The 26,747-nt window shown below is 41.5% G+C and overlaps 3 protein-coding genes across 3 annotated transcripts; 2 read left to right on the forward strand and 1 right to left on the reverse strand.

The window, feature by feature from the left end:
* Positions 1-1,216: 1,216 nt before the first annotated feature.
* gchfr (GTP cyclohydrolase I feedback regulator) lies at positions 1,217-2,418 on the forward strand. The gene is made up of 3 exons (XM_079573821.1): positions 1,217-1,405; positions 1,851-1,945; positions 2,249-2,418. The coding sequence occupies exons 1-3, from the start codon at positions 1,370-1,372 to the stop codon at positions 2,370-2,372; spliced, it is 255 nt and encodes an 84-aa protein (XP_079429947.1). The 5' UTR covers positions 1,217-1,369; the 3' UTR covers positions 2,373-2,418.
* Positions 2,419-4,637: 2,219 nt separating this feature from the next.
* On the reverse strand, positions 4,638-25,407 carry dnajc17 (DnaJ (Hsp40) homolog, subfamily C, member 17). The gene is made up of 11 exons (XM_079572993.1): positions 25,233-25,407; positions 20,596-20,665; positions 19,431-19,489; positions 19,270-19,357; positions 19,120-19,196; positions 18,682-18,784; positions 18,478-18,515; positions 17,512-17,589; positions 16,557-16,637; positions 16,083-16,196; positions 4,638-4,868 (listed from the first exon to the last, which is right to left on the reverse strand). Exons 1-11 carry the CDS (start codon positions 25,311-25,313, stop codon positions 4,752-4,754), a joined length of 906 nt encoding a protein of 301 aa, XP_079429119.1. The 5' UTR covers positions 25,314-25,407; the 3' UTR covers positions 4,638-4,751.
* Positions 9,392-12,160, forward strand: LOC306975461 (cdc42 effector protein 3). Its single transcript, XM_079572994.1, has 2 exons — positions 9,392-10,274; positions 11,456-12,160. Exon 2 carries the CDS (start codon positions 11,544-11,546, stop codon positions 12,114-12,116), a length of 573 nt encoding a protein of 190 aa, XP_079429120.1. The 5' UTR covers positions 9,392-10,274; positions 11,456-11,543; the 3' UTR covers positions 12,117-12,160.
* Positions 25,408-26,747: the final 1,340 nt, after the last annotated feature.

Genomic DNA, 26,747 nt, shown 5'->3' on the forward strand with positions numbered 1-26,747 from the left:
ATAAAAGTGACAAAATCCATATTGTCGTCCCCACAGCTCAGTCACATGTCAGTGTTAAAGAGTAAACTCAGGAAACAGATTAAATGCTTTTGTTTTCATTTAGTAGAAACTTAAGCCACATGGATCATTTGCATAATGTAGCTTTATGAAACAGCTGTTGAAATAAAATAACACTAAAGGGAAATGTTTGGATCATTTGGATTTATATTTCTCCTTAAATGACTTTGTTTGGACACTATGTTGTTGTTGGACACTGTACACTAGGGGGCGACATGCACTTTTGTTTGGCCTCACTCCACCAATAACTTTAAAGAAGAAGAAAAACAGCTGTTGGTGATGTCACTTCCCTTTCCCCTGTTTAAGGACGGACGGATTGTGCAAATTCTGCTGAAGGTCTAGTTCACTACCTGCAAAGAGGTCTTACAGTCGACCCCATGAAAGGTTAAGGAGTTAGTTGCTAGTGTTAGTGCTTAGAGGCTACAATTTGATGGTTTCGGATTGAGCCAAGGTCTTCAAATATCACTATCTCTCCTCAGTTTGCAAACTTACAGACTATCACTTTAAAGAGCAGGCTGTCTTATTTTAAATTGATGGTTCCAATCCATGGTGCAGGATGTTGTTGTGTCCATCGGCAAGACACTTTGCAACCCACCTTGCCTCTAGTGTTTGCATAGACATGGTGTGTATGTAGTTCCTTGATGAAAAGCGCTTTGAGCCATTGAAGCCAGTCAGTGACAATATTTGTTAATAAGAATTCTGTGTCCCTGGATCCTGAGGGCCTGTTTGCAGATTCTACTCTATGATACAAACTAGTCACAACTTCGCTATAACCGCGTTAAAATTGTAAGCCAGTTTACAGAGATTTGAATGTGTAAAATTGATGATGGCATGTTGAAATAAGCTGTGGCTCGTTAGAATCTGCCTCCCATCACAATAGCAGGCTGTGATCATGCTTCAAATGATTCTTCCCGCAGCGCACGACATGACTGGTCTGCCTCAGTGACAGGCTGTCGCCCTCCCTTCATGGTCGTTTCCCGCTTTTGTCCGACCTTAAAAAGCTCGGAGACGGAAACATGAATGAATATCGCTCCAAGAACTACTGCTCCCCTTTGTAGTTCTCCTAGGAAGCGTTTCACAATGCTCTCAGCGGAGTGTTGGCTGCATTTCCCGTGTTTACTTTCCCAATGCGCGCGACCTGCAGTGGCACACATTGGGAAGCGAGCAGAGCTTTGCGCGCTGATTGGTCTGCGGAGGTGGGTGTTTCGGCATCGCCAAAACAGCTGACAGCAGACAGAGGCACACGTAGCAGGAGGGAACGTGTTTCCCCAGTTCATTCAATACCAACGAACAACACCTGGACGAGGAAGCGATGCCCTACATGCTCATCAGCACGCAGATCCGACTGGTGCGTATCGTTCACGGGCAGGGAAGTGAACAGCTAGGCTAGGCTCACAATGCTGCTTCAAAAGGAGCTTTGGAATTGGTTATTGTAAGGATTAGCCTATATTGCACTTGCAATGTAACTATACACTAGCTAAATCATGATTGATTTTGTAATAGTTTGAAAGCTCTGGTAATTCTTTCAGTTCTTAAACAAAGAGCAAAGCAACACTCCGTCTGAAGCTCAGTGTTCTCAATGAAAACCATGTGTTATGCTGCTATGTGCATGTTAATTGAGAATTTGCAACTCTAGTCCCAACAACTTCATTCTACAGCTCTGGGCCATATGATGATCTACCTAATTTTGTTATTGAGTTATTATATTAGAGATTAGCCCTTCACCTGCCACAAGGCTGCAGGAATATATTAAAGTATGAAGACTGTAATAAAGGCCTGTATATTTCTTGCAGGAGACTGGCCCAACAAATGTGGGAGATGAATTCTCTGATCCAGAAATTATGAATTACCTGGGTGCCAGAAAAAAAACATATCTGGGAAATAATTTGTAAGTACTAAGAAAAAGTGTGTGAACCTTCTACATGGTCGATAAATTGAGATAGGCCAGCAAGACGTGAGGAAGGATGCCGCTTCGCAGATTCAGAGTAAACTAGTAAAGCTGATGGGAGACAGATTGTGGAAGTGTTGTCATTGGCAATGCGATTCAAATGCTTCTGGGAAATGAACCAAGGTGTAGAGGAAGTGAACAAGCACCAGAACAATTAACAGCATTGTATGGTCCAAACAACGTTACTGAAAGACAGAAACTGTGTTGAAAGGAGAACTACTCCATGTTTTTGTCCCTTTTTAGTTCCGAGTACCAAGTGGATGACCCCCCTCGTCTGGTGCTGGACAAGCTGGAGAAGATTGGCTTTCGTCTGCAAACGATGACTGGAGTGGGACAGACACTTGTGTGGTGCCTACACAGGGAGTGACTCATTTTCTGCAATAATATATGTGCCTTTGGACAAATTAATCACACTCAGACACAAGTCAGACACCTCGTTAGCACGATAAAAGGGGAAAAACATCACCTGCAGCTACAGTGTGGGAGTGCTATCAAAGCAACACATTATGCACACATTTTGAACTAGTCTGTGTAAATGAAAACTAAACTAATATATCACTTTTATACTGCATCTATGTATTTTTACAGCCTGTTGAAACAGTTAGCCAAACAAGTTCTGTAATGCTTATTAGACCATGTTGATGTTTAACTTTGAGATTTACTTGCTTTATTGTGTAAGCGTGGTTTCAAGTGTATCATATGCTTGTGATTACATGATGTAATGGCAAAAAATGTTTGTGTGCTTATTACAATTTATATAAATAATAATAAACAATTTGCAGTCGTTTTATTTATCAGAAACTCTATATATCCTTCCGTTAATCCAATAAGCAACTTCATAAACATGTTGCATGCCTTTGCACTGGATAACTGGGTTGCGACTGAAGTCCAGAGGTCAATCAGAGCCAAAAACTCTGGGTGGCTTCATTCTAGCCCCAGGTTTGCCACTTCATGTCTGGGCCAGCCGGGATCGCATGCCTACAAATGAAAAGACTCTACCAGGCACAACCAGGCACAACCAGGCCTGCTGCCCACACAGGAGCCCACATGCACCTGTGGTCAAACTCGAGAAATGAGCGCACTTTACCAAGTTATACTTGCTATGGGCATTTTTAAAATCTCTTTGACACACATTTGCAATGCAAAAGGACAATTTGAAGACGGTGAGCATTAATTTGACTTTACTTAACACAATCACTGTCGGCACCAGGTCATTTCTCTGTGATCAATAGGCACATTTAAATGAAACATGTCTTTCGAAAGCTTAAAATGAATTCAGAGAGCCTGTTTTAAAGTTAAACCACTCCTAACCAAACTACTGAGTCAAAATGCTGCCTTTTGTTCTCTACCTGGACAATGCCGCCAACCAGGTCAGGTTGCCCATTTCTAAAAAAAATTGTGACTGAACAGGTTCAGCCTCCAAAGTATCCTTAGCTAGTGTAGGCTCAGTGAGAAAGTTGGTGAATACGTTTCCTGTAATTGCATTTCCTTTGTTGTCATTTGGATGGAGTTTATGTGTTTCTGGACTTTTTTTTTTTTTTACCATTGTAGAAATATGAAAAAGGAGCATGGGTAAACAAAACCATGTGATGTGGGGATTTTGCAGGAGGAGAGGAGCAGATGTCTCCCACCACACCATATCAGTCCACAGCTGGACATTGTGTAACAGCCACAGTCATGAAGCAAAGCCCCGGCAGAGAGAGGGATGGTGCAAAGATGCTGTGTTCTCTCTAAACACTTAAGTACTAAGACAATGTAGGCTCACTCAGAGACAGAGACACAAATTATACTATAACCCAAGGTCATTTAGCTGGAAGTAACAGGATATTTTAGAAGTCAATACGCTTTTGGGCTTATTAGCTACAATACTACAATACAGTTGTTGCACTTTATCAGAAAAAGTCCCAATAATATGGCAGTTTGTTGTATAATACATTTAGAAACTCTTTATCCTGGAATACAATGCGTCTTTTACATAGTAGCTCAGAGAGGGCGTGCAAGTACTTTTGAGTCTGAAATGGGAGAGATATAGATACACTGTGTATGAACTCAGGGAACAATCACCCAAACCACTGGTTCATAGAGGGCCTCGAGAGTGTGATCAGTTTTCATCACACAAGCCCACAAGAATTCCCATACCCAACTAGTCTCTTCAAGGCAATTTGATTACTGGTGTAACATTGGGGTGAAATTATTTCCATGTATTGGCAAAGTCTGTGTCTTGGATTGAAGCAACACCCGTGTTTAAGAAAAAAGGGAGTTTTACCAGCGCCCACAGATGATAGTGATATCCGTAGATAAAGTGGGAGTGTCATTTGAATTTAGTGTCCATTATCTTTGTTATAGCACAAAATCCTGACTTTTCAGAAGCTCCAGTTTTCCCTAAAATATAGTTACTAAAAAATACACATCCTGTTTCCTCCTCTTGTTTTTGGGATAATAATTTCCATGTGCCAATTATTTTATTTTTTACATTATTTGGTTGATGATAAACCGCTCTGAACCTGTTGCATCTCTGCAATATTCCTACCTCTGGGAAATGAGCCTCATATGTGTCCTGCCTTAGCTTCTCATTATGTTGTACTTTCCTGCAACTTCCTTCCTTCTTTTCAATATAGAAAGACACAGTTAAAAAAAAAACACAACACATTTATTTTACATATAAATACAGTAAAGTACATAAAACAGTCACCTCAGAGATAATTCTTTTAAGGTTTTAGTGAAAGTAATGTCGTAATCACTATGGTCATCCTTCATCTTCATCTTCTCTTTGCATTTGTTCTATGATTTTCTGTCGTTCTGCAGCTTGCCTCATTTTCATCATCACAATGCTTTCGTAGTCGCGCTCTTTTGTCAAGGAGCTCTGCAAGAAAAGAAAAGAGCATTACAAGATTGTATTTCCACATGCAGTATCTATGGAAAATGAACAAATATAGACACAGAATTGTGGAAAGCTGCGTTATAATGGCGTTTAAGGAGCAAATCACAGCTTGTTTGCTTTCACAACCAGACTATGGAAGTCTGGGTCATCCAGTGACATTGTGCTCTCATCTTGTTTACAGTCACCATGACAGCCTGGAGAACAAGCATGGATCAGTGGACTGCAGTGTAATACTGACAGGGTAATTCCATAGCCCAAAATATGGGTTAGGATTAGGCCTGGCAGTCGCCCGACCTCGCACTATGTGTGTCTGTGTGTTTGCAAAGAATGGACGGGGATTTTGAATGTTGGGGTTTAAGGTCCTCCTCCGCAGCCACTGGCTAATGGCCGATTACCAATCAATGGCCACACACAGGGAGAAAACATATCAGGTTTGACTTCTTTTTTTTTTTTAATCAGTCAAATCATTAACAATTTTGTGAAAGAAAACAAAAACAAAAAAAGAACAGCATGTGCTTTACAGATAAGCTCCGACATCTACAACAATAATATTGGTAAAATTATAATATAGCATGTTACTGTTGTACAGATATAATCAGATATAAATTACATATTACTATTTCAATCATACATGTTCTTGGAAAGCAACAAGGCAGTGAGCTGTGAAAGTACTTGGCATGAGGAATGTGGAGTTAAAGAGGTCTAAAGACAGGAAAGGTGTGCTTTGTCAATGCGATCGCTGAGCCAATGTGCATCTGGAAAACATCACAGGGGACTGGAGCATCCGCCGAGCAGAGTGGTGTGAAGAAGCCATGAGGAGACATGAGCCCACCTCCTTCAATCCCCCCACAGCTCCATCCACCCCGGGACAGAGGAAAGCTGCTATTATCATTCCAGTAATGTGAGCTCAAGCTTCTTGTCTAACACGCAACAGTGACATATCACGCAAACACCATAACGGAAATAAACAAGTCTTGCATCTTAACATAACGCAAGACAATATACAGTATTATTATCTAGCAGACTCTTTTCTACCCTCTACTGGTTACACCCGAGGACTGCAAGTTCAAAAAGAGCATAACTTCAGGCAGACAGGCCTAGGTGCCGGACAAAGGGGAATTCTGACCATTAACAGGTGCTTTTCAGATGGTGACGCACTGCTTTTCTGGATGGTGCTACATTTTTCCTTGCCCAAGGTGCAAACTTACAATGTGAAGCCAACTTTATCACGCTGTTACCAAACATTTTAAGCTTTTGAGAATGGGTGGATTTGCGTGTATGTATGTTGTAGAAACTTGCGGCCCGGGGTGAGCAGGAAACCACAGAACAAAATCAATGGACCCCCAATGAAGCAGAGAAAGAGCGGGCTGGGGGGGGGGCCACCGCAGAGGAAAAGCAGTAAAACATGCACGCATACACAGACATGATGAGTATTAGTGGCGTGACATCAGCAAATGGCTGAGCTTCTAAAACACACTACCGGTCCTACCCCAGGCCAGTGATGACATCATGAATACCACCAGTGCACTGAGTCAGGCAGCTCTTCACAGTGCAGGTGGCCACTGTGCGCTCCCTCGGCACAAAGCGGTCACATCAGCTGTGTATTACGCTACTACTTTGTGTGTGAGAACTGGCAAAGAGGGGAAAACATGTCCACTCAGTTTAATTTTGAGGAATTCGATGACCACAACTCTGAGCGGTCTAAAATAATTCATGGAATTCTTGGAAAACTTGTGTGCAGATGATCCAATCTATTTTGATTCAAGGTGAGTGGCAAAATGTCAAGAATCCAAGGAATGCAATATTCTTTTTGTGGATGAAACAAACAACCATAAAAGCATATAAAAAGGAAAGCCCAGTCACGCAACATGCACCCATAATCAGCGCACAGCATCTTCTCAGGAAACACCTCTTTTTTAATGTTCATATGAGAGAAACACCTACCTCAACCCGTAACAGAATGTCCAGGACCTTGGTGTGTCTAGTTTCTATGGTTTGTATTTGTTGTTTACATATGACGTCACTAGCATTAGCCTGCATGTGATCCAGGACCACCTGTGGAAAGGCCTGGAGTTTGTTCATTTGTCTCATTTCTCAGTTTGTGATTTGGGTCACAGGTGTGGTAAATAAAGAGGCCTATAGGCAGCAGCAGGGCTTGATGATATGGCCAAAAAATGTATCACAATTACCTGAGCAAACACATGCAGTTTCATTTAACACACAAAAAGCTTCCACCGTCTCATGCAAACTCCAAAACTAGATGCCGTTTCTGTCAAAGACCATTACTGAGATTGGCCAGAGTAAGTATTGCGATGAAATTACAAATTAATTACCCAGCATGGTAAACTGAAACCTTTAGTATGATGAGTATTATTTAGAACTTTAATGTAAGTTAAATTATATGTGTATTTGGTTGGTCAGACTCCATCAATATGATATATCCTGCTGGTATTAATATTTTAAAATAAATGGTGATTCGGGGATTTCTTTTTACGTCCAGGACCATTTCTGACTCTGGTTTCCGGTTAATCATGGAGTTATTTATCTGTAGTGTGTGGTGGTCTCTCTGCGCGTGTCAAGTAGCTCTGAAGTTGGTGATTTATGGGAGGCGAAGACCTATTTGGAGATCATTTAGGCAGTAGTATAGGAGTGTGTGTGTGTCTGAAGGCTAAGTTAAACAAACGGGTTGTATGTCAGGCCGCTGCACATGCAAGAATGAGGCCAAGGAGAAATTCCCAAAAAACCAAGACTTGGTGGATTATTCATCATTCATTGTAACAATGTTGAACTCAGGGTATACAGTATGCTATTAGAACATTTGCAGAACAAAACAAGAAAACCAGTGTATCTTTATCATGGATTTACTTTCTAAAGTCTTTCTCTGCACAGTTTTTTTAAACACATTTCAATAAATGGCATTAAAGCAGGACATGTTTACACTTTGTAAGGTTTGAGAAGAAGAAAGTGCTGAGTGACTGGAGAAAAATGACAGAAATATTTGCATGTGAATTCCACTGGTGTAAGTGGTCAGTGTTTGCTGCGTGTAAAGAGATGGAGAGTAGCTTTGGAGAGTGTTAAAGCTAAAGGAAATAAACAGCCAAAATAGAAACGTGGGGCTGAACTTGTGCTGCCCTGGCATTTCTCTTCATGATCGATGAGCACAGTGAGTCTAGGATGGGGAAGTGCCGTGGTTTGGCCTCTGCTGTGCAACAATACATTGTTGGAGAGTTGAGTAAATGCCGTTTTATGCCCTGAACATTTCAACCTTCCTGGAAGAGCGGCCTGATTGCAAAAGATTTCCAGTTAAAACAAACTGGGCTCAGAACAAGTGGATCCCTGACGAGGTCAAACGGGGCTGTGGGGGAATAATATAAAAGTGAAATTATGAGCACAACGTCATAAACTTTCTCCAAAACATAGCATGTCGGCTGTCTGTTCTTTCACACTCAGTGTACAAAACACAGGAACACTTTTTTCAACTTTATATACTATCTATATTACAAACAAGGAATCAAAGTCTTCCAGATAAATCCAGTTCATTTTTAAAAATACCAACTAGTATTTCAGTTCTATGACACAAAGCAATATTGTATTACAATATACTGTAGTCTGCAGTGGAGTGGCAAATATTTGAATAAAGAGAAATACATTGAACAGCATTTGCTTTAGTATTGTATTTGTATGTCAAGGAATATTGTAGTTTTCACAGAACAAATATCCAATTTATATAACATAATCTGAAGATGGAACTGTAAGGCAATCAAGTTTCCCTCATATGGGGAGCAACGCTTTGCTTTGGCTAAGCCAGAGGATTATGAGTAAGTACTAATAGTCAGCACAGGACGATTAATCATTCTGATATCAGCGTGATGATTAGAGGCCATTGAGAAATTTGACTTGATACGTCTCTGCTTAAATCTACTCATACCCTTGTCATGTGACACGTCTGAAAAGTCTACAAAATTTATTGACGGTTGGTCCCGCCTCAGCTCATCACTGAGTCACAAGAGACAATGACCATAATTACTGAGACACTTTTCAATCACTACAATCAAATGACCGTGTTATGAATGATTTGGGAGAACGCACCACATTCACCAACAGTGTGGTCAATTCACCTGTTGCTTGTGTTACACAGTTAGCAATATCAAATTTGGTCCCTGGTCTATGTGAGCATTGCATAAATCCAGAAGATTCTGTGATTATGCAAGAGGCCAGTGAAAGAAGCTCCACACGAGTCTCAGTTTGGGTTTCTCATGCCAGTCAAAGCAATATCTGGAAACACTTTTGATCCTACAACAACAGAAACATAGCATCCCAGCTTTCAATGTCGGCATAGCAGCACAGACCACACTGGCCACGATGGTCAGGCCTTAGGAACAAAATCCAGATACAGTTGAACCAGTCAGCGGTTACAGAAAAGATTAAGTAAGGTCAGAGAAAACTAATTTCTCTAATCCGAGACTGTCATTAGTAAAAGCAGTTATTTGTATTCAGTGTTTTTTTTCTTGGTTACATACAGGCTGAACTTTAAGCTTTCGATATTGTCATTCCACTGAAGACACAAGCTGGAGGCGTGAGAAATCCAACAAATGATTGCTCTTGTGCAATTCCGTTTTCTAGTGCATACATGTCTGTGAGAGATAGTATGCAGAGATTACACAGGGAGGCTATAGGCCTCCAATCAGGCAGAAGGGCCTGTGGACTTAGGCTAGAGGAGAGTCAGCGTGCCGCCGGAAATCAGGATATCAGGAGAGAAGAGGGACAATGACATGGTGTTTAGAAATTGCAACCCCCCGTCTCAGGGCAGCTGACTAAACTGCCTTTTAGATACACATTGAAACCTCATGCATGCAGTGACCCACTGAAACGCTCGCACCCTTAGTTTCTCTCAAACAATCTCCAACCATCAGACAGACTGAACACTAGTCACTCCTTGGTTTGATCATTACCAGACTGCACCTTAGTGCTCCATCCTGAGTGGACTTTAACCATTGCTCGGTCTGCTGGACTCAAGACTTTAGCAACAAAGCAGTTGGGAATGTTTCTTCACACTTATGAGAGTTCCTTTTCAAAGGTTTTATGAGGAGCCTCATAATATCAATAAAACAAAGGTAAGAAACCATCTTTTCAAATCTGGTGACTTGAAGATCACAGGTTAAATTTGGTCTAACTGTATCGGCAGACATTGTGCTGTCTCTTCTGTTCTATTGTGTCTTTTGACCAAGTTATTCAGTGTTGCATTACCTGCAAACGCTTGAACAAGCCCGATCATGTCAGGGAAGCATTTGTCAGTGTGCAGGTATTAGACACAGTCTGTTTGCCTCACAGTGCGGTGTGTGCATTTGTAGGAATCAGAAACCCTCCATTTGCTCATCATCATTGCAGGTAAGAAAAGACATTTCATGTACCAGAGTAAAAAATATTGATTGATTGTAAACTTTATCTATGTTTTTTCAAATTCAATCACTCTTTAACTTGGCTAAAAAAGTAGTTCATAATCCTGTTTTAACCATTTTAACATACTTCAATAATGTTACTTGGTCATGAAGTGCCTGGTTAACGCTATACTACTGGCAAATGCCAAGACTCCTCCTTGGTCAAACTGACATGTTTAGAAAGGAATGCATTGTGTCCATGCTCTGCGGTCTCCTGCTGCTGCTAAAGTACCGATAAAACCTTTACAGGCCAACAAAACCTGTTTGCTGTAGTGGCTTACAAATTTACAGAGTGAGTGTTTCATGTCACGAAAACAGATCTAATGTGGGCAAAGCTGTTCGCGAGGCTATAAAATCTAGACATTGCGAGAATTATCTAAGCGGCATGAGTTTTTTCTCCCTCAATCAAATGATTACAGGTCACGAAAAGCACAGCAGGTTTTATAATTGACCAGTACCAGTCTGTACAATGTGCGCATGTGGATGGAAATGAACAAGACACAAAACTATGTAGCCTAATGTGGAGCGCTCACTCTCAAACATAAAGCCTGTCACAGGGGCGGAAGCTTTTCATTTCCTTCCATATTATAGTCACAGCAACTAAGAAATAATGACGTCTTAGCTTTTCCTTTTACATATTCAATTATGCATTGCTTACCAAATATGCATTAAATTGATTATTGACAGCTTGCAGTAAAATTCTTTTATTCTTTCAAAAAGTTCATTAATATGATTTATTTGCATGAAGAATAACTATTGGGAATGTACTAATGCTTTTGGCATGAATGGAATATAGACAAACAAAAAATGCTATGGCCACACCTGCATTTATGGGAAGAGCTGGACTTTCAGGAATAAACATTTGGAAATAACATCTTTGAAGAATAGTGGTCTTGTGCCAAAGTGCTGTGCCCAATTAAAGAGCACTTGAGTTGAACAGGTGCAGTCGCTAACTAAACAATGATTGCTAATGATCATCAGGTTAAAAGATGCTGCCTAGAGTTTTTTCCCCATCTGGATCTGAGCTGGTGCACATGCTCAGACCTGTCACGCATAACAAGCCCGAGCTAACAGAAAATATATAGCATTTTACAACCAACCTGCATATAACGTTTTGGCTTTACTTTGCAGATGGCAACGCTCCACTACTTGAACACATTCTGAGGCTGTTCTCTGGAGAGACAAAGTCTTTCAGTTCATTTAACCGGGATATGCCAATATGCCCCTGAAAACGTCCATGTATAGAAAGCCATCTTCCAGCCGCTGGTCCAGCAGGAAGCGTAAGGATGTGTTGTCAGTCAACATGATCAGCCTACCTCTAGCAGATTTCCGTCATGTTACACACATCGGCAACGATGCTCACACGGACAGCTTCGGAGACCTGTCCTTCCTAAAGATGGGACATAGGCTTCTACTGCAAAGTTCCCAGAGTGAGCAGAACCTGTTCATGGCCTGTTCTCCACCACCAAAGCCACCGCGGCTTAACATGGATGAGGCAGACGGTTCAGAAAGCCCCGAATGGGGATCACAGAAGAGGAAAAAGTGCAGCTCACTGCCACTATTAGATAGTGATGACGGAGAAATTGAAACCGAGCAAGTTTACCAAAGAGGAAAAGATGTTTTCAGTCAGAATTTCAATCCTAAACAGAACGATCCAGGTACGGAAACTGAGGAGGAACATACGGACAACAGTGCAACCAAGGATGAGGACAGTGGATTTTCATTCAGCCTTGACCTGGGCCCCTCCATTTTGGATGATGTTCTACAAGTGATGGACAAAGTTCATAACTAAGGACAAACTTCGCAGGACGACTAGCATGCATTGAAATATCTTTTGATGAACAAAGTTTAAATTCTATTAAAAAAAAAACAGGCTGATTTTATGATATGAAACTTCACATCTAAATGCATGCAGTAATAATCTTTTTACTAAAATGTACCTATTCTGTAGCATTCTACTGCGTCATCTCTTTACCTCATATTATTTTGCTTTAGTAATATGCAAACACACATATACAGCAGCAAGGACGGCTGTTAAGACTTAAGAGAGCTGCGTGTTTAAAGAAAGGAAAGCTGCGGCTAAAATCCAAGGTCTTCTAGCTGTGATGTCTTGGCTCTTGGCGTGCTTGCCAATCTATTGTGTGCACGGGGCAATTTAAACTCTGCACGCATCCCAGAGGCCCTGCTCTTAGGTAGACCAAGGTACCCCCCATCTCCTATTCCCAACAATGCAGTAAAAACAAACACTTAGCTCTGCTTCTAATAAAAGCCAGGCTATAGTGGCAGATTGGGCAGCAGACAAAGCCAGGCCACAAGTCCAAGACCTCAAAACAGAAAAAGCTAAAGCAGGCTGTTTTCTTAGCTGCAAATCAGAGTCCAATGTTCTGGTGAGTGGAGCATGAGAAGCAAAGTGGTAAAGAGTAATGTGATACTTCCATACATATACATACAGTACACATATGTAGGGGGTGTCATAGCTGCAGAAACAGACATCCATTTCTATAGCATTTGAATTTTTAAACTTTACCTTCTGCCAAAACCCATAGCAGCTTGTGAAAAGTACAGACCTACATCAAAAAAGTGATCAGATTTAAATCCACAGCACACAATACCAGAGCATGTCTGCCAATTGTCCACTATCAGACCTTTCCTTAGTGCGCAAGATGAGTGCAAGAGTTTTTTTTGTTTTGTCTTTAATCAGAGCAGAGGTAAGGATAGAGGCAAATTCCCATGATTGCACCAGTGATCCACTACAGTAGAATGTTTCCCAATATTTAATGAAATGTGAAATATTTATATTAAACATGGCCAGTTTCCACTGTATAAAAACTGAAATGTATCTTGAAAGTATGTTGGTTTTGTGTGTTTAGAATTCATTGCGATCAGAAGCTACTGAGGAAACAATAAAAACACTGATGTGATACCTATGGGTTTCCAGAAAATTGATCACATGATGTTAAATAAATGCTAGTTTGACACAAGTGACACAACGCACATCAGACGCTAAGGCCAATGTCTGTAACAGATACAAAAAATACAACATTGTAATGATAGAGACGGCCCTGAAGAACATTACGTCCTTGGCTGTATGACTTCTGGCTACATAAGTGGGTGTGAAAACTGGCAGCATGTACATTTGATGAGTCTTCGGCCAAATCACTGATGCAAGAACAAAGTCTGTAATTGAGGACAAATTATCTTGTCTACGCTGCATAAAGTGGCCAAGCAGTGAAGTATTACCATCACATCTGGGACCATTTGACTCCGGCCTAAAATATAAACGCTGTCATACAGATTTTAGTGATATCTAGTCATCTAGACCAAAAAAGTAGCAGTTATGAGATTCATTTGTCAAAAACAACCATGATTGTTTTTGTAGAGGAACACATCATCAGGTCTTGATGCTTCCATTAGATCTTCCAGAAATACTGTATCACTGAGTATACCATCACACAGTATGAAGACACTCTATTAACAAATGTGGCAGAGTGGCCTTAGCTCTGGTCATGCTGCTTTCCTCACACATCTGTATCACACTACGCACCGACGGGTCAGGTTGGGGTTTAATGTGCCAACTGCCAACTGCATGACCACATTCAATACATATCTCTTCCAGACTGAGGGGCTACTTTAGGTGAGAGTGCACTTTTCAAGCACTATAGCGAACCCGCAAGCTGGAAAAACAATCCAAGAATAGTTGCATCTGGTTTTTGTCGTGACAAGCCTCCTGTGATTCTCCACATATAAATGGGAGAAGCAGGCGTTGAAAGCACGGCCCTAAATCCTTTATGTTATACAGCACTGGCTGTATGCTAAGCTACACAATGAACAGAAAAAATCCTGACTCAGTGATGGATGATGAAGAGCTGAACCTTACAGATGCATAAATATTGGTTATGTCCGTGACAAATGTGACATATGAACCATTAGGTCATCATGCTTGATGCTGTAAAAGCAATACCGTAATATGGCACAATGAATGTTACTTATGGTCCAAGTATCAATGTAATCCCATGCTTCAACAAAAAAGAAAGAAGGTTACAGTAGGTAGTAATGATGCTTTATAGAACCTTAACCTTATTTTATATAAGTGTAGGAGGAGTTTCAACGCCTGATGACGTTTTAAGTCTCAAAGGGAGCACTTCCTAAACACCTTTGGTCATGTAATAATCCGGACAGAGGTTGAAAATAGTGTATGTGCATCTCTGTTTGGACTGATGACGTCTTCACTTGAATCAGCTAAAGATGGTGTCAGTCAAAATGTGAAGCTCCAACAAGATTGCGAAGACCACCACAACTGTTTTGAGTCACTTTATCTCCATCTCAAAAGCCCCTCGAGGCCAGAGAGACACTGATATTTCACTGTTGTCATGTGGGTCCATTTAAGCTAGAAGAACATTCACTGCTCTGTCCATCTCAGGTGCAGGGGGAAAAAAACACTGAAGCAATCAACTTTGGTAAAGGGGGTTACCATAATAACATTAAAAGAGATTAGAGTGACAAGTCCCAGTGTGCGGTCTCTTAGGCTGACACAGGGGCTGCGAAATTGAGCTGCGAGGTAAAACACAGTTCACGAAACAAATACAAGAAGTCAGGAGGGAATTTATATAACCAGCAATCCCGTTCCCACCCAAGGTTTCATTGTCCAGATAAAGCCACAGCTCGGGAGACTCAGAAGAACACAAAAACATACTGCTAATACGGCTACAAGAAATCAGAGCCTGCTGTATTCCCCCTGGATTAGGCTCAAATCAGATTATGGTCGGACAAGGAGGAGAGGTAATCCATGTCGCTATCTGCAGGTGTGCTTTCGTTTCAATGACAGAGCACATATACAGCATGTCAACTCCATTAAAAGATTTTAGTTTGCAAAATGTAGACTACTGTGGTTTCAAAACAAACACAAAGCAGACAGGGAGTTTTCTTCAGGGGACTTTTCCCTCATGCTGTGCTATGAATGAGAAGTGGGGCAGATTATCTCCAGTTCAGCTTTGCCCAAATCTAAAAGCTTGTGGACTTGAGAGCAACGCCTCATTTGAAAGCCAAGATCTTCACAAGTGATCGTAGCTTTGTTGTCACATTCCTGCTGCATGTTTGTCAAGTTTTTTTAAAGCATTTTTGTCATGATTTGTTCTCTTTTTTTGTCATGTTTTTGTTACTTTTTCATTGCATTTTTGGTTGTGTTTGGGCCATGTTTCCGCTACATTTTTTTCCCGTTTTTGTTTTTGTTCGCCATATTTTCGTCACTTTTTGTGGCTTTTTCATAGCTTTTTTTTGTTGCTTTTCTGTCACGTTTTCATCCTCGTTTTCAACACTATTTTGATGCTTTATTTTTTAAGCTTTTAGATTTGCGTGAAGCCAAACTGGAGAAAAAGTGCTCGGTTCAGGTGGGGGTTAAGAGCTTGACAGAAATAAACTAGAGTCCGTCACACCAAACAGATTGTTTCTGGGCAGCGAAGAAGAGTGAGTGGACAGGGGGAAAAATTAGCCTGGCTGACACACTACACTCCATCTTGGACAGCCATGACCAACTCCTCAGTTAGTCTGGTATCCTGCCATATCTGTCCTGGGGTTTGGTGGGTGGAAGATTGCCAGGGGGGGTAACCAATCAGAGGTACAAACTGCCGTATATCCATATCATATATTCGATTTATTTTCATGTCATGGTTATAGGAGATTGGTTGGAGTATGTTTGAATATGAAATGATTATGTAATGTGAGATGCCGGATGAGGCGTTATGAAAAGCAGTGTCAGAACCTGTGCCGACATCATGAACTGGTCCGTCTGAGGGGCAATGATTGGTTCTCCTTCAAGCCACGAAATCTTCAATGGATTTCCACTCAGGCCGCTCTCGTTTGTAACCGCCAGCTCCTGAAACGCAAACGGGTTAATATTTCACTATTAACCACTCTTGACAGTTTGGGCAGACGGGAGAGATGCCTGTGGAGATACAGGCAGACGGAGGATGCCCAGTTGACTCAAAAGGTATGAAACCCACACAGCATGTTGACAAACCACAACAACAAAAAGCAGTTCGTCCCGACATAACGCCTTAGGACCCAGACAGCACGGAACAATGAGGCGGCTTCCATGAACTCAGAAGGGCCTGATCTGGCCAGTTGCGTGTTACAAATTCAAAGCATTTGTCAGTAGTTCATTTCAGTAAGTGTGGCTTTGCAAATGTACAGTATTGGAAAAAGAGTACAAAAGTACAAAAGGAAAGGCACTTACCGCTGCTCTCACCGTCGCAAATTCAACCACAGCACTTCCCCTCTTCTTGCTCGATACGATGAGATTCAAGACATCGCCATACTAGAAACACATTCAATAGTTTTACATTACATTGTTCACAAATTTAATTATTGACCACTTATTTTACACCAGGAAAGGTAAAATGCAGCAAACAGATGAGATTTGTGAAAGCATTTGTCCGGGGGGGAAAAGAAATGCAGCTTTCAGGGAACAGGAAAGTCCGGGAATGCGAAATCCATGCTGGAACAGTGTGGAGCAAGCCAACAGTGACAAAGGGGACTCCCAAAAGGACTGGGTTTCAAAAAGTATAAATATCTTGACAAGATCTTTTCCCTTAAATGTGGATGTGTCACATACCACAGTTCGATTTCCCACACAATGGTGGCTATTTCGACTTGTCCAAACCATTAAATGTCACTCAATGTTGCTTGCCATGTAAAACAACTTCGGTCTCAAATTCTCCCCTGTCCCGTTCAAGAGTTGGGAATTACTGTGTCTAATCATGGGCCTTACACAGCTCACGTATTCGCAATTTTAGCCCCAAAAAGACTTAACGGAGGCTTGTTGTCAGTAACAACAGCCCCATCCTCACGCTCCACCACAAACTCTCCTCATGGCTATGGGTGCTTCTGGGTTGCATGAGAAGCGTGAGTTTCTGAAATTCTCCCGTAGCAGTTTTTAATCACCTGGTAAAAGGCGTGTGCATGGCTTTTTAAAGGGCATTACACATTTGCCAACAGCACAAAGCACTTTTAATGGACCTTGTTTATTAGAATGAATAAAACAATCTAAGGTCACGAAGAACACAATATTATAGACAATGGATGGACGAAATGCGGAGAATTCAGTTTGCATAAATGCTTCAAGGAGATTAAAATTTGGAGAGAAACAGAACAATGCAATAAAACATGACTACAAGCATGAGCTGAAGTACCTTTTGGAGAAGCCTCATAAGGTTGTCATGTGAATAGCCCCCATTCGTCTCATCGTCCTTTTTGCACTTCCACTTAAGCTGGAGAAAAGAGGAGAAACAATGTCTTTTTGTGCAGTTCTTTTGGGCTCCAAGAACAGTTAGATCCATAAAAACGTGACAGTGACTGATTTTTTTTTTTCTTTTTTAATCTGTTTTCTTCTTCCTGCTACTGTTAAATATTTGGTATAGGTTTAAAGTGTAGACCTCAGCTTTAATTTGAGGCCGTTCACATCCCAATCTGAAAAAACGGTTCAGGAATTAAAGTAGTACTAAGTAACTCATGCCCCTAGAGGCCATACGCGCCACTGCAGGTGTCATAGCATGTTGTCTTTTTTTACTCATGAAATGTCCGTGAGAGTAAATACTACACTGACAGAAAAGACAAAGGGAGAGTACTGTAAATAAGATAAGATAAGATAAACCTTTATTGATCTCACAAAGGAGAAATTCACTTGTTACAGTTGGCGTTACTTCACAGTCTTATTGTACAGTCTGACAGCAGTGGGGATGAAGGCTTTGCGGTAGCGCTCCGTCCTGCACTGAGGGTGTCTCAGTCTGCCACTGAGAGAGCTGCTTAAGTGGCGCTAGCCCGCAGATAGATTTGCCCGTTAGCCTGTTAGCTTCTTCTTCGTGATTCTATTAATGTGTATTGGTGACTGTGACTCGTAGGCAACGAAGTTGCAATTGTGGTTTTCTGGCCAGAGACACCAGGGGGAGATGAGACCCCCGAAACATCCCATTAGTGCTCTTCTTGTTCAGCTACTCAAAAGTGATGGGACAGGAGCAGGAACACCGTCAGGGAGCAGCAGCACCACAAAACGTTGTTATTGTTTAACCTTATTTTAATCTGTGTAATCAGTTATTGTAAAAGGTGCTCTTGAATAAAAGTTTTTGCAAAAAGTACACCAGGCCTGCCTGTCATCCTACCTTCAGTTTTGGAGTGGCGCTAGACCATCTGTCTCCCCCTAGATAAAATCAAATTTAAAAAAGATGAAAAATGCTGTATATGTAAGCAATAAAAAGTCAAATCAGTTGCAAATCATCAATCTTCCTTAATTACATTATGAACAATACATTAAGCTCCTTTTGAAGTGATTGCAGTATGAATCTTGGGCGTGAACAGCTACTCACCTGACTGTTGACTGAGAGCATCTCTTTCCTTTTGTATTTGCTCTCTAATGAGCCTCTGCTCCTCCTCAAGCTGTCTGGATCCCTCCTCTCGCAAACGGGCGATCTGGGGAAATACGAGCACGCGAAATAAAGCGCAGATGCAGACGTGATTGCAAACAAACTTTCCCAATACAACAGTGTCCACATGCAAGCGTTTAGGCAAGTGCATTGTGCCATTTGAAGCAAGGGCCCCTGGACTAGTGCCACCTGCTGGTTTACTCCGTCTTTATTAGGAGGAGATGCTGCTTCTGACTGCCGCGTGCTGATAACAATAAGAGAGAACTTCTTGCATTTTTGTTCAAGGCCAAGTCAGTGTTTATTTATATAAGATGTGACAAAATGAGAAAAATATTTTACTGATGCCCTGGGATTTGTACAAACGTCATGCTATGCTTTTACCTCTTCTTCAAGCGTCCTGGTCATCTGCACTTCATCTTGTTTATGGGCTTCAGCTTGTTGCTCTCTCGTCTCCAAATCTGTCAGAGCAAGTACAGCCAAATTAATCCTGTTCAAGTAGTAATATATTTTAACACTGTCATGAAAATGTACCAAGCTTAATCTTCTTCCTCTTAGAATCGAGTTTCTTGTTTCTTTCTTCTGCTTGTTTTTTTGCTGCGCAGATTTTATCATACGCCGCCTGAAAAACAGAAGTAGACGCAAGTTAAAACAATACCTAGTGCAAGTACTCTTTGAACGATGTAAGAGCTTACTCTGGCAGCAGCATCTGTTAGAACCTCAAGTGCCTGGGACAGCTGGTGGAAGAGCTCCGCTGTAAAGAAACAGACGTGAACACAAGCTCGTCATTTAGGAGTGGACTAACAACAGGTAAAGAGGCCAAAATGCATTTTTCATTGTTCAAACTGTGTCTGATGACTGCGTTTTCCCTCTGCTCCTCTCATGTATCTTCTATTAGAACAGAGAGGCCTTTGCAGCGAGCCCCCAGCCCCCCAGTTGTCATTAAACACACACGCACTCGTACGTGCAAAGAGACCGCAATAGCACTCTCCATCACGGAACCACCACACTGCGCTCCAGCTCAACCTAATCATTCACTTATGGGGGGCCGAGGAGAGATACTGTTTCTGCCCATAGGGACTGGCAATGCACACAGAGCTCTGTGTAGAGTACACACTCAAGTTACAGTCTACCTGCATATAAACGCCTTGAATCTAACCCAAGTGAAGAGGCCTCGCTAGGGCCAGGAGGCACCTGGATATGTCACAACACAATGAGAGCGTCTGAGGGGTGACGGCAGTAATAGTGTGATGACCCACAGATGACACACAGGCTTCCCTTAAAGACCTCCAGCCCCATGTGTTCCTGTTCCTGTTGCTCTCGTGCGATGCAGACCACGTTTGTCCAAGAGCTGGTTCAAGTGTTGAGGCCCTCCAAACCGCTTCTTTTCCATTTCTGGGAAATCGACCCCCTGCTTTTGTATAATCCTCTGAACCCCTCAGACCAACCAATTTCCGTTTTCTTAAATCATCAGGCATACTCTGGAGCAACCAGGAACCACACAAACCTCACTAGAAAGCATCTTTTATCACAACCAGTCTAGTTTAAGGTGCTTTGTTCTTGCATAACAACTAAGCACATAAAAAAAAACAGTTCCTGTTGGTGACAGACCACAGCATTCATAAAGCCAAGACAGGACACAATATGGGATAGCTGCAGGTGATGAGGCCGTCTGTTTAGTCGCATCTGAAAGCCAGTATAAACACCAGGACTGGTTAGTGGGTAGTCTTCAATTCAGTCTGCTAAAGGGATCGTAGCAGGGCTTGAACCTTTGTTTTTAACTTTTACAGTAGTCACGCGATAGGAATAAACTATGTGACAATGCCGTTTATGTTGAAAGTTGAGTGAGAAAAATCGTACCTGCTTTTGGGTTGTCTGGGTTTTTGTCTGGATGGCATGTCAGGGCTCTCTGTCGGTAGGCTTTTTTGAGCTGAAAGCAAAGACAAGACAGATTCAAAAGTCAAAAACAGGCACAAAAACAAAACATTTTCATCTCATACATTTTTATTTGCTACTTATAATAAATGAAATAAAGTCTGACACAAAGGCACAGAGGTGACATGTGGACGTAATTGTGATTAAACTAGGGTTTGTAATGTTTGGACCAAACCAACACTTTAACTAGATCCTCTGCTTTATGTCTTTCGGACGTGTTATTTCAGTGCACGGTAAATTACTCTTACGGCAATCTCCAAGTATTCCGAGGCGCGGGGCCAGTGTGGAGTGATATTACTGTTGTTCAAAGAAGTTACAAATGATCCAACACGTCTAAACACAGTGCATCGTGTGAGTATTTTAACATTACTGTTGGTATCGTTAATGGCAAGGTGGTTAATGGTGTTTCTCATCAGATCTCCACTGGCCAAAGGAAGGGAATTGGTCAAATCAGCCGTGAAGACCATCACATAAACCCCCTGAAAAAAAACCCGCGCTCATGTGCATCGCATGCTAAGGCTCGGGCTCATAAATCATCATCCACGCCACTGAGAAACACGCAGATATACACTTTCTCACCAGCCCTAATCATCCGTGCCAGCGTTCTGCACATGTGCACATGCCCCCCCTGAGCACAAATCAATCTGCCGCCTCTCAGCCTCAGCCGGGCCGGCCGCAGAATCCTCGGCTCTGGGAAACGTTTGCCGTCCTGTCACAACGGCATGCGCAGCACTTTTTTTTTTTTTTTTCACTGTGCAATCTTTTACACTTTTTTATTCCTTGTCGTTCTGCCAAAACACACAAATCTGGCTTTACGGGGGGGGGAACAAAACTGTGAGGCAATTGAGCAGAACAATATAATCCATCAGTGTCCGAACCTTTTTACAGCAGCTCCATGGAGGCTCTATGACAGTCAACAAACGAGGCAGCAAGACCTTTGTTTATTTACTTACAAGTCAAACCTTTTAATGCACCTTCACTCCTAAGTGTCACACGCTCGGGCTTTGTTCTACCCCCGAGGTCAGCATCGCCTCGTCTCCTTCTCGCTCCAACAGTAAATGAGTGTGTGGTTCACGGAGAGGGCTTCCACAGACTAGACATCATTAAGGGATATTTAGTCTTGTTGCTTGGCACGCAAAGCCGTCTTACGGACCCGAGACTGACACGCAGCGCCGTGGACGTGCGCCAGAATGGACTGTGGACGGCTGACTCCCCAGAAACCACATCCACAACAGACTTTCCTTTTCAGCGCGTGTAGCTTTTTCAAGTATTCCCAGTGATTCGTAGGGAGCTTTTATTTGATATTAATTGATTTTGGTATTTTTTATCCGTCTCATATTTAACAATAAGTCCAAAGTCATTGCTTTTTCGAAAACATAATTGTAGCTGTTGTTCCGAGTTTGCGATCTCAAGCACGGGTGATATTATTGCATTTGATCTCTGTAATGCTCCTTGAATGCTGATTTGTTTGAAGCGTCTGCGTTTCATTATGTGATCAGTGATGTCATTATTCTAGCTGGATGCAATAATTACACAGGCATCCTGCAGATTTGAGTCAGAGTCAGTAACAGACTCTACTCCGCATCCTCACATAGCACACATGCAGTCACCCCGAAATGATTAACCTGTGTGAAAACCTGCAGTAAAGCGGTCGCTGTCTGCCGAGCACAGCAATGGTGTTTTGTCTCACTGTAAACACCTTGGTCCTCATCACTAATTTCAGTCCCTTTCCTTCCTCCTCCTCCTCCTCCTCCTAGTCTCGTCTGTCTCCTCCACTCTCACGCTGGCCTGTTAAATAATACATGATTACAGCCATCAACGCTGTAACACGCAAGCTTTAATTAATGCCATTTGATCTTACAAAGTGGAAACTGACTTTTAAGCAAGTGCTCTTATATGGTGCAAAAGGAAAGACCTCCGTTAGGGCCAGAAAAGAGCAAAATACATGAATCTATAAATTATAACTACAGGAAAAAAACTGCCTACCCAACTTAAGGAATAGCATTGAACAGTTATCAAACTTTGGACAAGTGAATTTGACATTTGAAGTACCACCAGGCCTAGATCAAGATGTGTGTAATCCAAGTCTAAACCGGACAGACACCTAACTTAAAGGTGCATGGAACTTTTAATGCGAACAGACAACAGTTTATATCAAAGGTGCTTTGTACAACTTTTTACGTGGGAAAAAAAAGTTGCTATTTTTGCGTATTTGACATTGTAGCGGCTGTATGAATGATTATTTTCAATCACAGTGGCCTCAACAACATTCCAGGATCAATTGTTTTGGAGGTTTTCTAGAGAGAGGGTCTGTCAGCAGTGAAAACCGTCCAAACAATTGATCCTGGAGCATCCTAGAGACCACTGTGATTGAAAGTAAAGGCGCCATGCTGACCACTCATACAACCACTGGGTTACTACAAGGACCATCCAGAAAACCTACCAGAAACCCTAAAAAAAAAAAACTGAAATAAAATTGATCCTGGAGCGTCGTAGAGGCCACACGGATGGAACCCAGAGGCGCGAAGCTGACCACAAATATAGCCGCTGGATCCCTGAAAGGTCAAATACGCACTAGTACAAACTTTTTTCACATAAAAAGTTGCGTAATACACTTTTAAATGCATTGCTTAGGGTGGAAATTGAATAATCTCCAATTTCAAAGAATAAAATCTATTAGAACCACTGGTATAGAACAATATGGTCTTACTGGTCTTCCTTTGCACATTTTTTAGACTTCAACAATCAGCGAACTGGAATGCAAATACAGTAGCCTAATGATTAATGCTGTGTAAAAGACAGAAATCACATCTTTTGTAGCGACCCTGAATGTAACAACGTGCCCACGTCTTGTACTGATTAGAGTGGGTCTTCGCTGCCAGTTCGAGCTGACAAACTGGTCGTGGAGCAGCCAGAGGACGAGGCGGCTCTGTGAGGCTGAAGAGCTGCCTGATCTGCCACGGGCCCATCCTCCTTAATCACTGCGCCGTGCCGGTTATAGCCGTTTATCAGCGGCATGGGAACAAAAGCAGGACATCTGTGAGGGAGCAGGGCAAGGGCCATGACAGCAGGAGTTCAAAGTCAGGGCTGCCCGTTTATCTGTAATTATGTGCAATGTTTAAAACGGTCACAGTCTTCCGCAATCTTAACTGCGCTAGACAAAATAGACTTTTAATTAAAGTTAATCATTGTAATAGAACATTTAAGCCTTGCATGTAGACTATGACGGCTTCAACACTAACTTTGACAGGCGTTTTTTATGAAAGCAAAACAGCAGTTACTTCTGGAAGGATGGTGGAAGTCGTAGTAACATACTGAAGCTGACAAGTCCCACCAGCAGAGCAGCGGGGGTCACTCACAACAACCTGCCTGTTCTGAAACTGATTCAAAGAACCGGGCCCTGACTGAAAACAGTGGGAGCAGATCAGCTGTTGTTGCTTCCCTCTTAAAGTCAGCACACACTCACCATTAATCTCTACGAGTGAAAAAGCTCTGTGTAAATGTGGACGCCAAAGCAACCTCACACAAAGCAGTCTGTGGTAGGTAGAGGAGTTATTACACAAGCTATTATGCATGTGCACCACTAAATGAGGTAGCCTTCAGCAAAGCCCCCAAAAAATCCAGTATCATTATAAAACATAGCCTCACGCCATTTCCCCCTAACAATTATGGTCCAAGCCGAAGGGGAAGACAACAGCGCTGCGAAAGGCCAGACACTACACTGAACCAGGAGGATGCATGGTGAAAATCCCTTGGGCCAACACACCATGTTTACAAGCTGTGGCTAAGCCTTCATAAACAGCCTGGAACAAGAGAAACTTCCCCTACGTGCCTGTAATGTGGCGACACACACCGCATACTGTTGCATTACTGAAAACAACTGTTGCACATCGGATATCGTCGAGGAGGCTTTACTTCGTTTTTCAATTCATGATTAAATTGAATAAAAATGACAAAATGACAACTCCACAAACATCTCACAACTAGTATTTTGCATTATCTTCTAACTTTTAAGAGAAAATAATTCACTTATTAATAATTTTTTTCTATTATTTGAAATGAGTGTTGATGGAAATACAATAAAATAGAGAAACCCATTGAAAAGACCCATTTATTATTTGATTCTTTCACAAAACCATCATGTATTGGGACTCTAGTTCATGAAGCCGCATCAATGACTCCATCTAGTGGCCATTCAGCTGTATTACAAGAATGGACAATCTTTCAAAACGTTCTGCTTTTAGTTCTGCTTTAACAACAGATCACATTCATAAGATAAATGCCTTTGGCCAGGAAACTCACAAGCCCCATGCATTTATGTCAGTAAGTTCATCTAAACTATGCGGACCATGTGGGAAACTGCAAATCAAGCTAACAAAACACACGCATTTCATTTGTTTACAGATACATTACTGAGTGCATTAACAGTCCTTTTTGTGTGTGAGTATAACTTAAGCCTCAGGTAAACCATATGTTCAACGACTTATTATTTCAGCCTATTTAGAGTTGTAGAGATTTTGCAGCATGCCTTGCTAGCTCCAAAGGCTACATAGTCCACAAACCTCTTTGGCTGTTGCTGTGCTCTCTGCGCCCAGCAGCCCGTACAGGTCCATTTGTAAAAGTTCTTTCGTTTTCCCGGACATGTCTGCTTTCACAGAAAAAACAAGTGCTAAAGATGAATGTTTCACAAAACGCAGGGTGAACGGCTCCTAGCAAAGGTTTGTTTATGGTGGTTTCAATCATGGATATTCGCGCATGTATATGACGTATTTTACCTTTGAACTTTGTATCGCATTGCACTCTGGGAAATGTAGTTTTAATGGCTCTAACAAGGGTTCTCGATTTTTTAGTTTTTTTGCCAGGCACAGTAACAGTCGGGCATGGATTTATTGGGCACAAGCAGATAGTTCTATGCTGTGACCCTTAGTCACCACATGAAGTCAAAAAGATAATTTTGCAATTAATGAATGAATTACTTAATAATGTCAAAGTAATTAATTATTAGCAAAGAAATCATTATATTCGTGCAAATTTAAATCATATACTGTGGGTTGCATCAGTATCCGCCCCCCTTTAACTTTTCAACATTTTGGCACGCTATGGACCTGTAAACAAAATAAACACAGGCCTCTCTTTTATTTGTAACAAAATCACCATTTATTATTTTCATTTTGTACTTATAAGCTTAGCATGATAACTGTAAGCCTTGAGGGCATTTAATGAGACCCAAAAAGGGCTATTTAGCTTGTATTCATTATATAATAATTTATTCCTATACACTGAGACTGAACGTATTATAATCTTGTGAATTGTATTAGCCTGTGTTAGACTGTTAAAGGCATCTTAGAATCTGGCTCATGCCTTATATGGAACTAACCAGCACTGGAAGAGTGACAGGTACACCTGTTTATCTCTTCTTACTTATGTTACTATGAGAACGGGACTTGCCCATGACCACCGTGTGGACATTGGTTTCAGTCTGACTGATCAAGTCAAACGGACACAAGTTCCTTATCTAAATATCAGCTAATATATATTTCATTTCACTTCACGATTGTGTGTCAGCTAGTGTGTGTCTTTTACATAAAATTTCAATGAAATATATTCATGTTTGTGGTCCAGAGCGTTGGAAAAAGTCAAAAAGTTCAAGGGGGTGGATACTTATGCAACCCATTGTATATAAAGAACACCCTGTAAAATATTTGGCAGTGTGAATAGCACATTTTGGCTTTGATTCAAATTTCTAATCACAGCGCTTCATATTTTGTATAGTATTCTAGCAGTAAAATCTTGTAATAGGGAACCTACCATCCTGCCATATGATCAGAGTGTGGGCCACTCTGCATACCCACTCTCTCCCACTACATAAACATATCTATGTTTGTTTTCTTTAGCTGCTGCTGATCTTCAGAACAACAGAAACCTCCCACAGACCTAATAGGGCAGTGTACACCAAAGACTTCCACCTACACAGTCCATACAGTAGCATCCATAATTGTAAAATACAGTATTACCTTGTTTCTTATGTTTTGCCTTTAATTCAGTTTCATTTATTTCTTAAAGTCGCATTATGCCTT

The sequence above is a fragment of the Gobius niger genome (assembly GCF_951799975.1).
Source record: "Gobius niger genome assembly, chromosome: 16".
In the NCBI taxonomy this organism is placed as follows: Eukaryota; Metazoa; Chordata; class Actinopteri; order Gobiiformes; family Gobiidae; genus Gobius; species Gobius niger.

What these genes read in the sequence shown, in the direction of transcription:
- gchfr (XM_079573821.1), top strand. Translation starts at nt 1,370, where the DNA reads ATGCCCTACATGCTCATCAGCACGCAGATCCGACTG. An exon ending in TCAGCACGCAGATCCGACTG is followed by an intron (nt 1,406 to 1,850) that starts GTGCGTATCGTT and finishes TATTTCTTGCAG; the next exon opens with GAGACTGGCCCAACAAATGT. An exon ending in ACATATCTGGGAAATAATTT is followed by an intron (nt 1,946 to 2,248) that starts GTAAGTACTAAG and finishes GTCCCTTTTTAG; the next exon opens with TTCCGAGTACCAAGTGGATG.
- dnajc17 (XM_079572993.1), bottom strand. Translation starts at nt 25,313, where the DNA reads ATGTCCGGGAAAACGAAAGAACTTTTACAAATGGACCTGTACGGGCTG. An exon ending in TAACAGATGCTGCTGCCAGA is followed by an intron (nt 19,358 to 19,430) that starts GTAAGCTCTTAC and finishes TCTGTTTTTCAG; the next exon opens with GCGGCGTATGATAAAATCTG. An exon ending in TTATGAGGCTTCTCCAAAAG is followed by an intron (nt 16,638 to 17,511) that starts GTACTTCAGCTC and finishes ATGTGTTTCTAG; the next exon opens with TATGGCGATGTCTTGAATCT.
- LOC306975461 (XM_079572994.1), top strand. Translation starts at nt 11,544, where the DNA reads ATGCCCCTGAAAACGTCCATGTATAGAAAGCCATCTTCCAGCCGCTGG.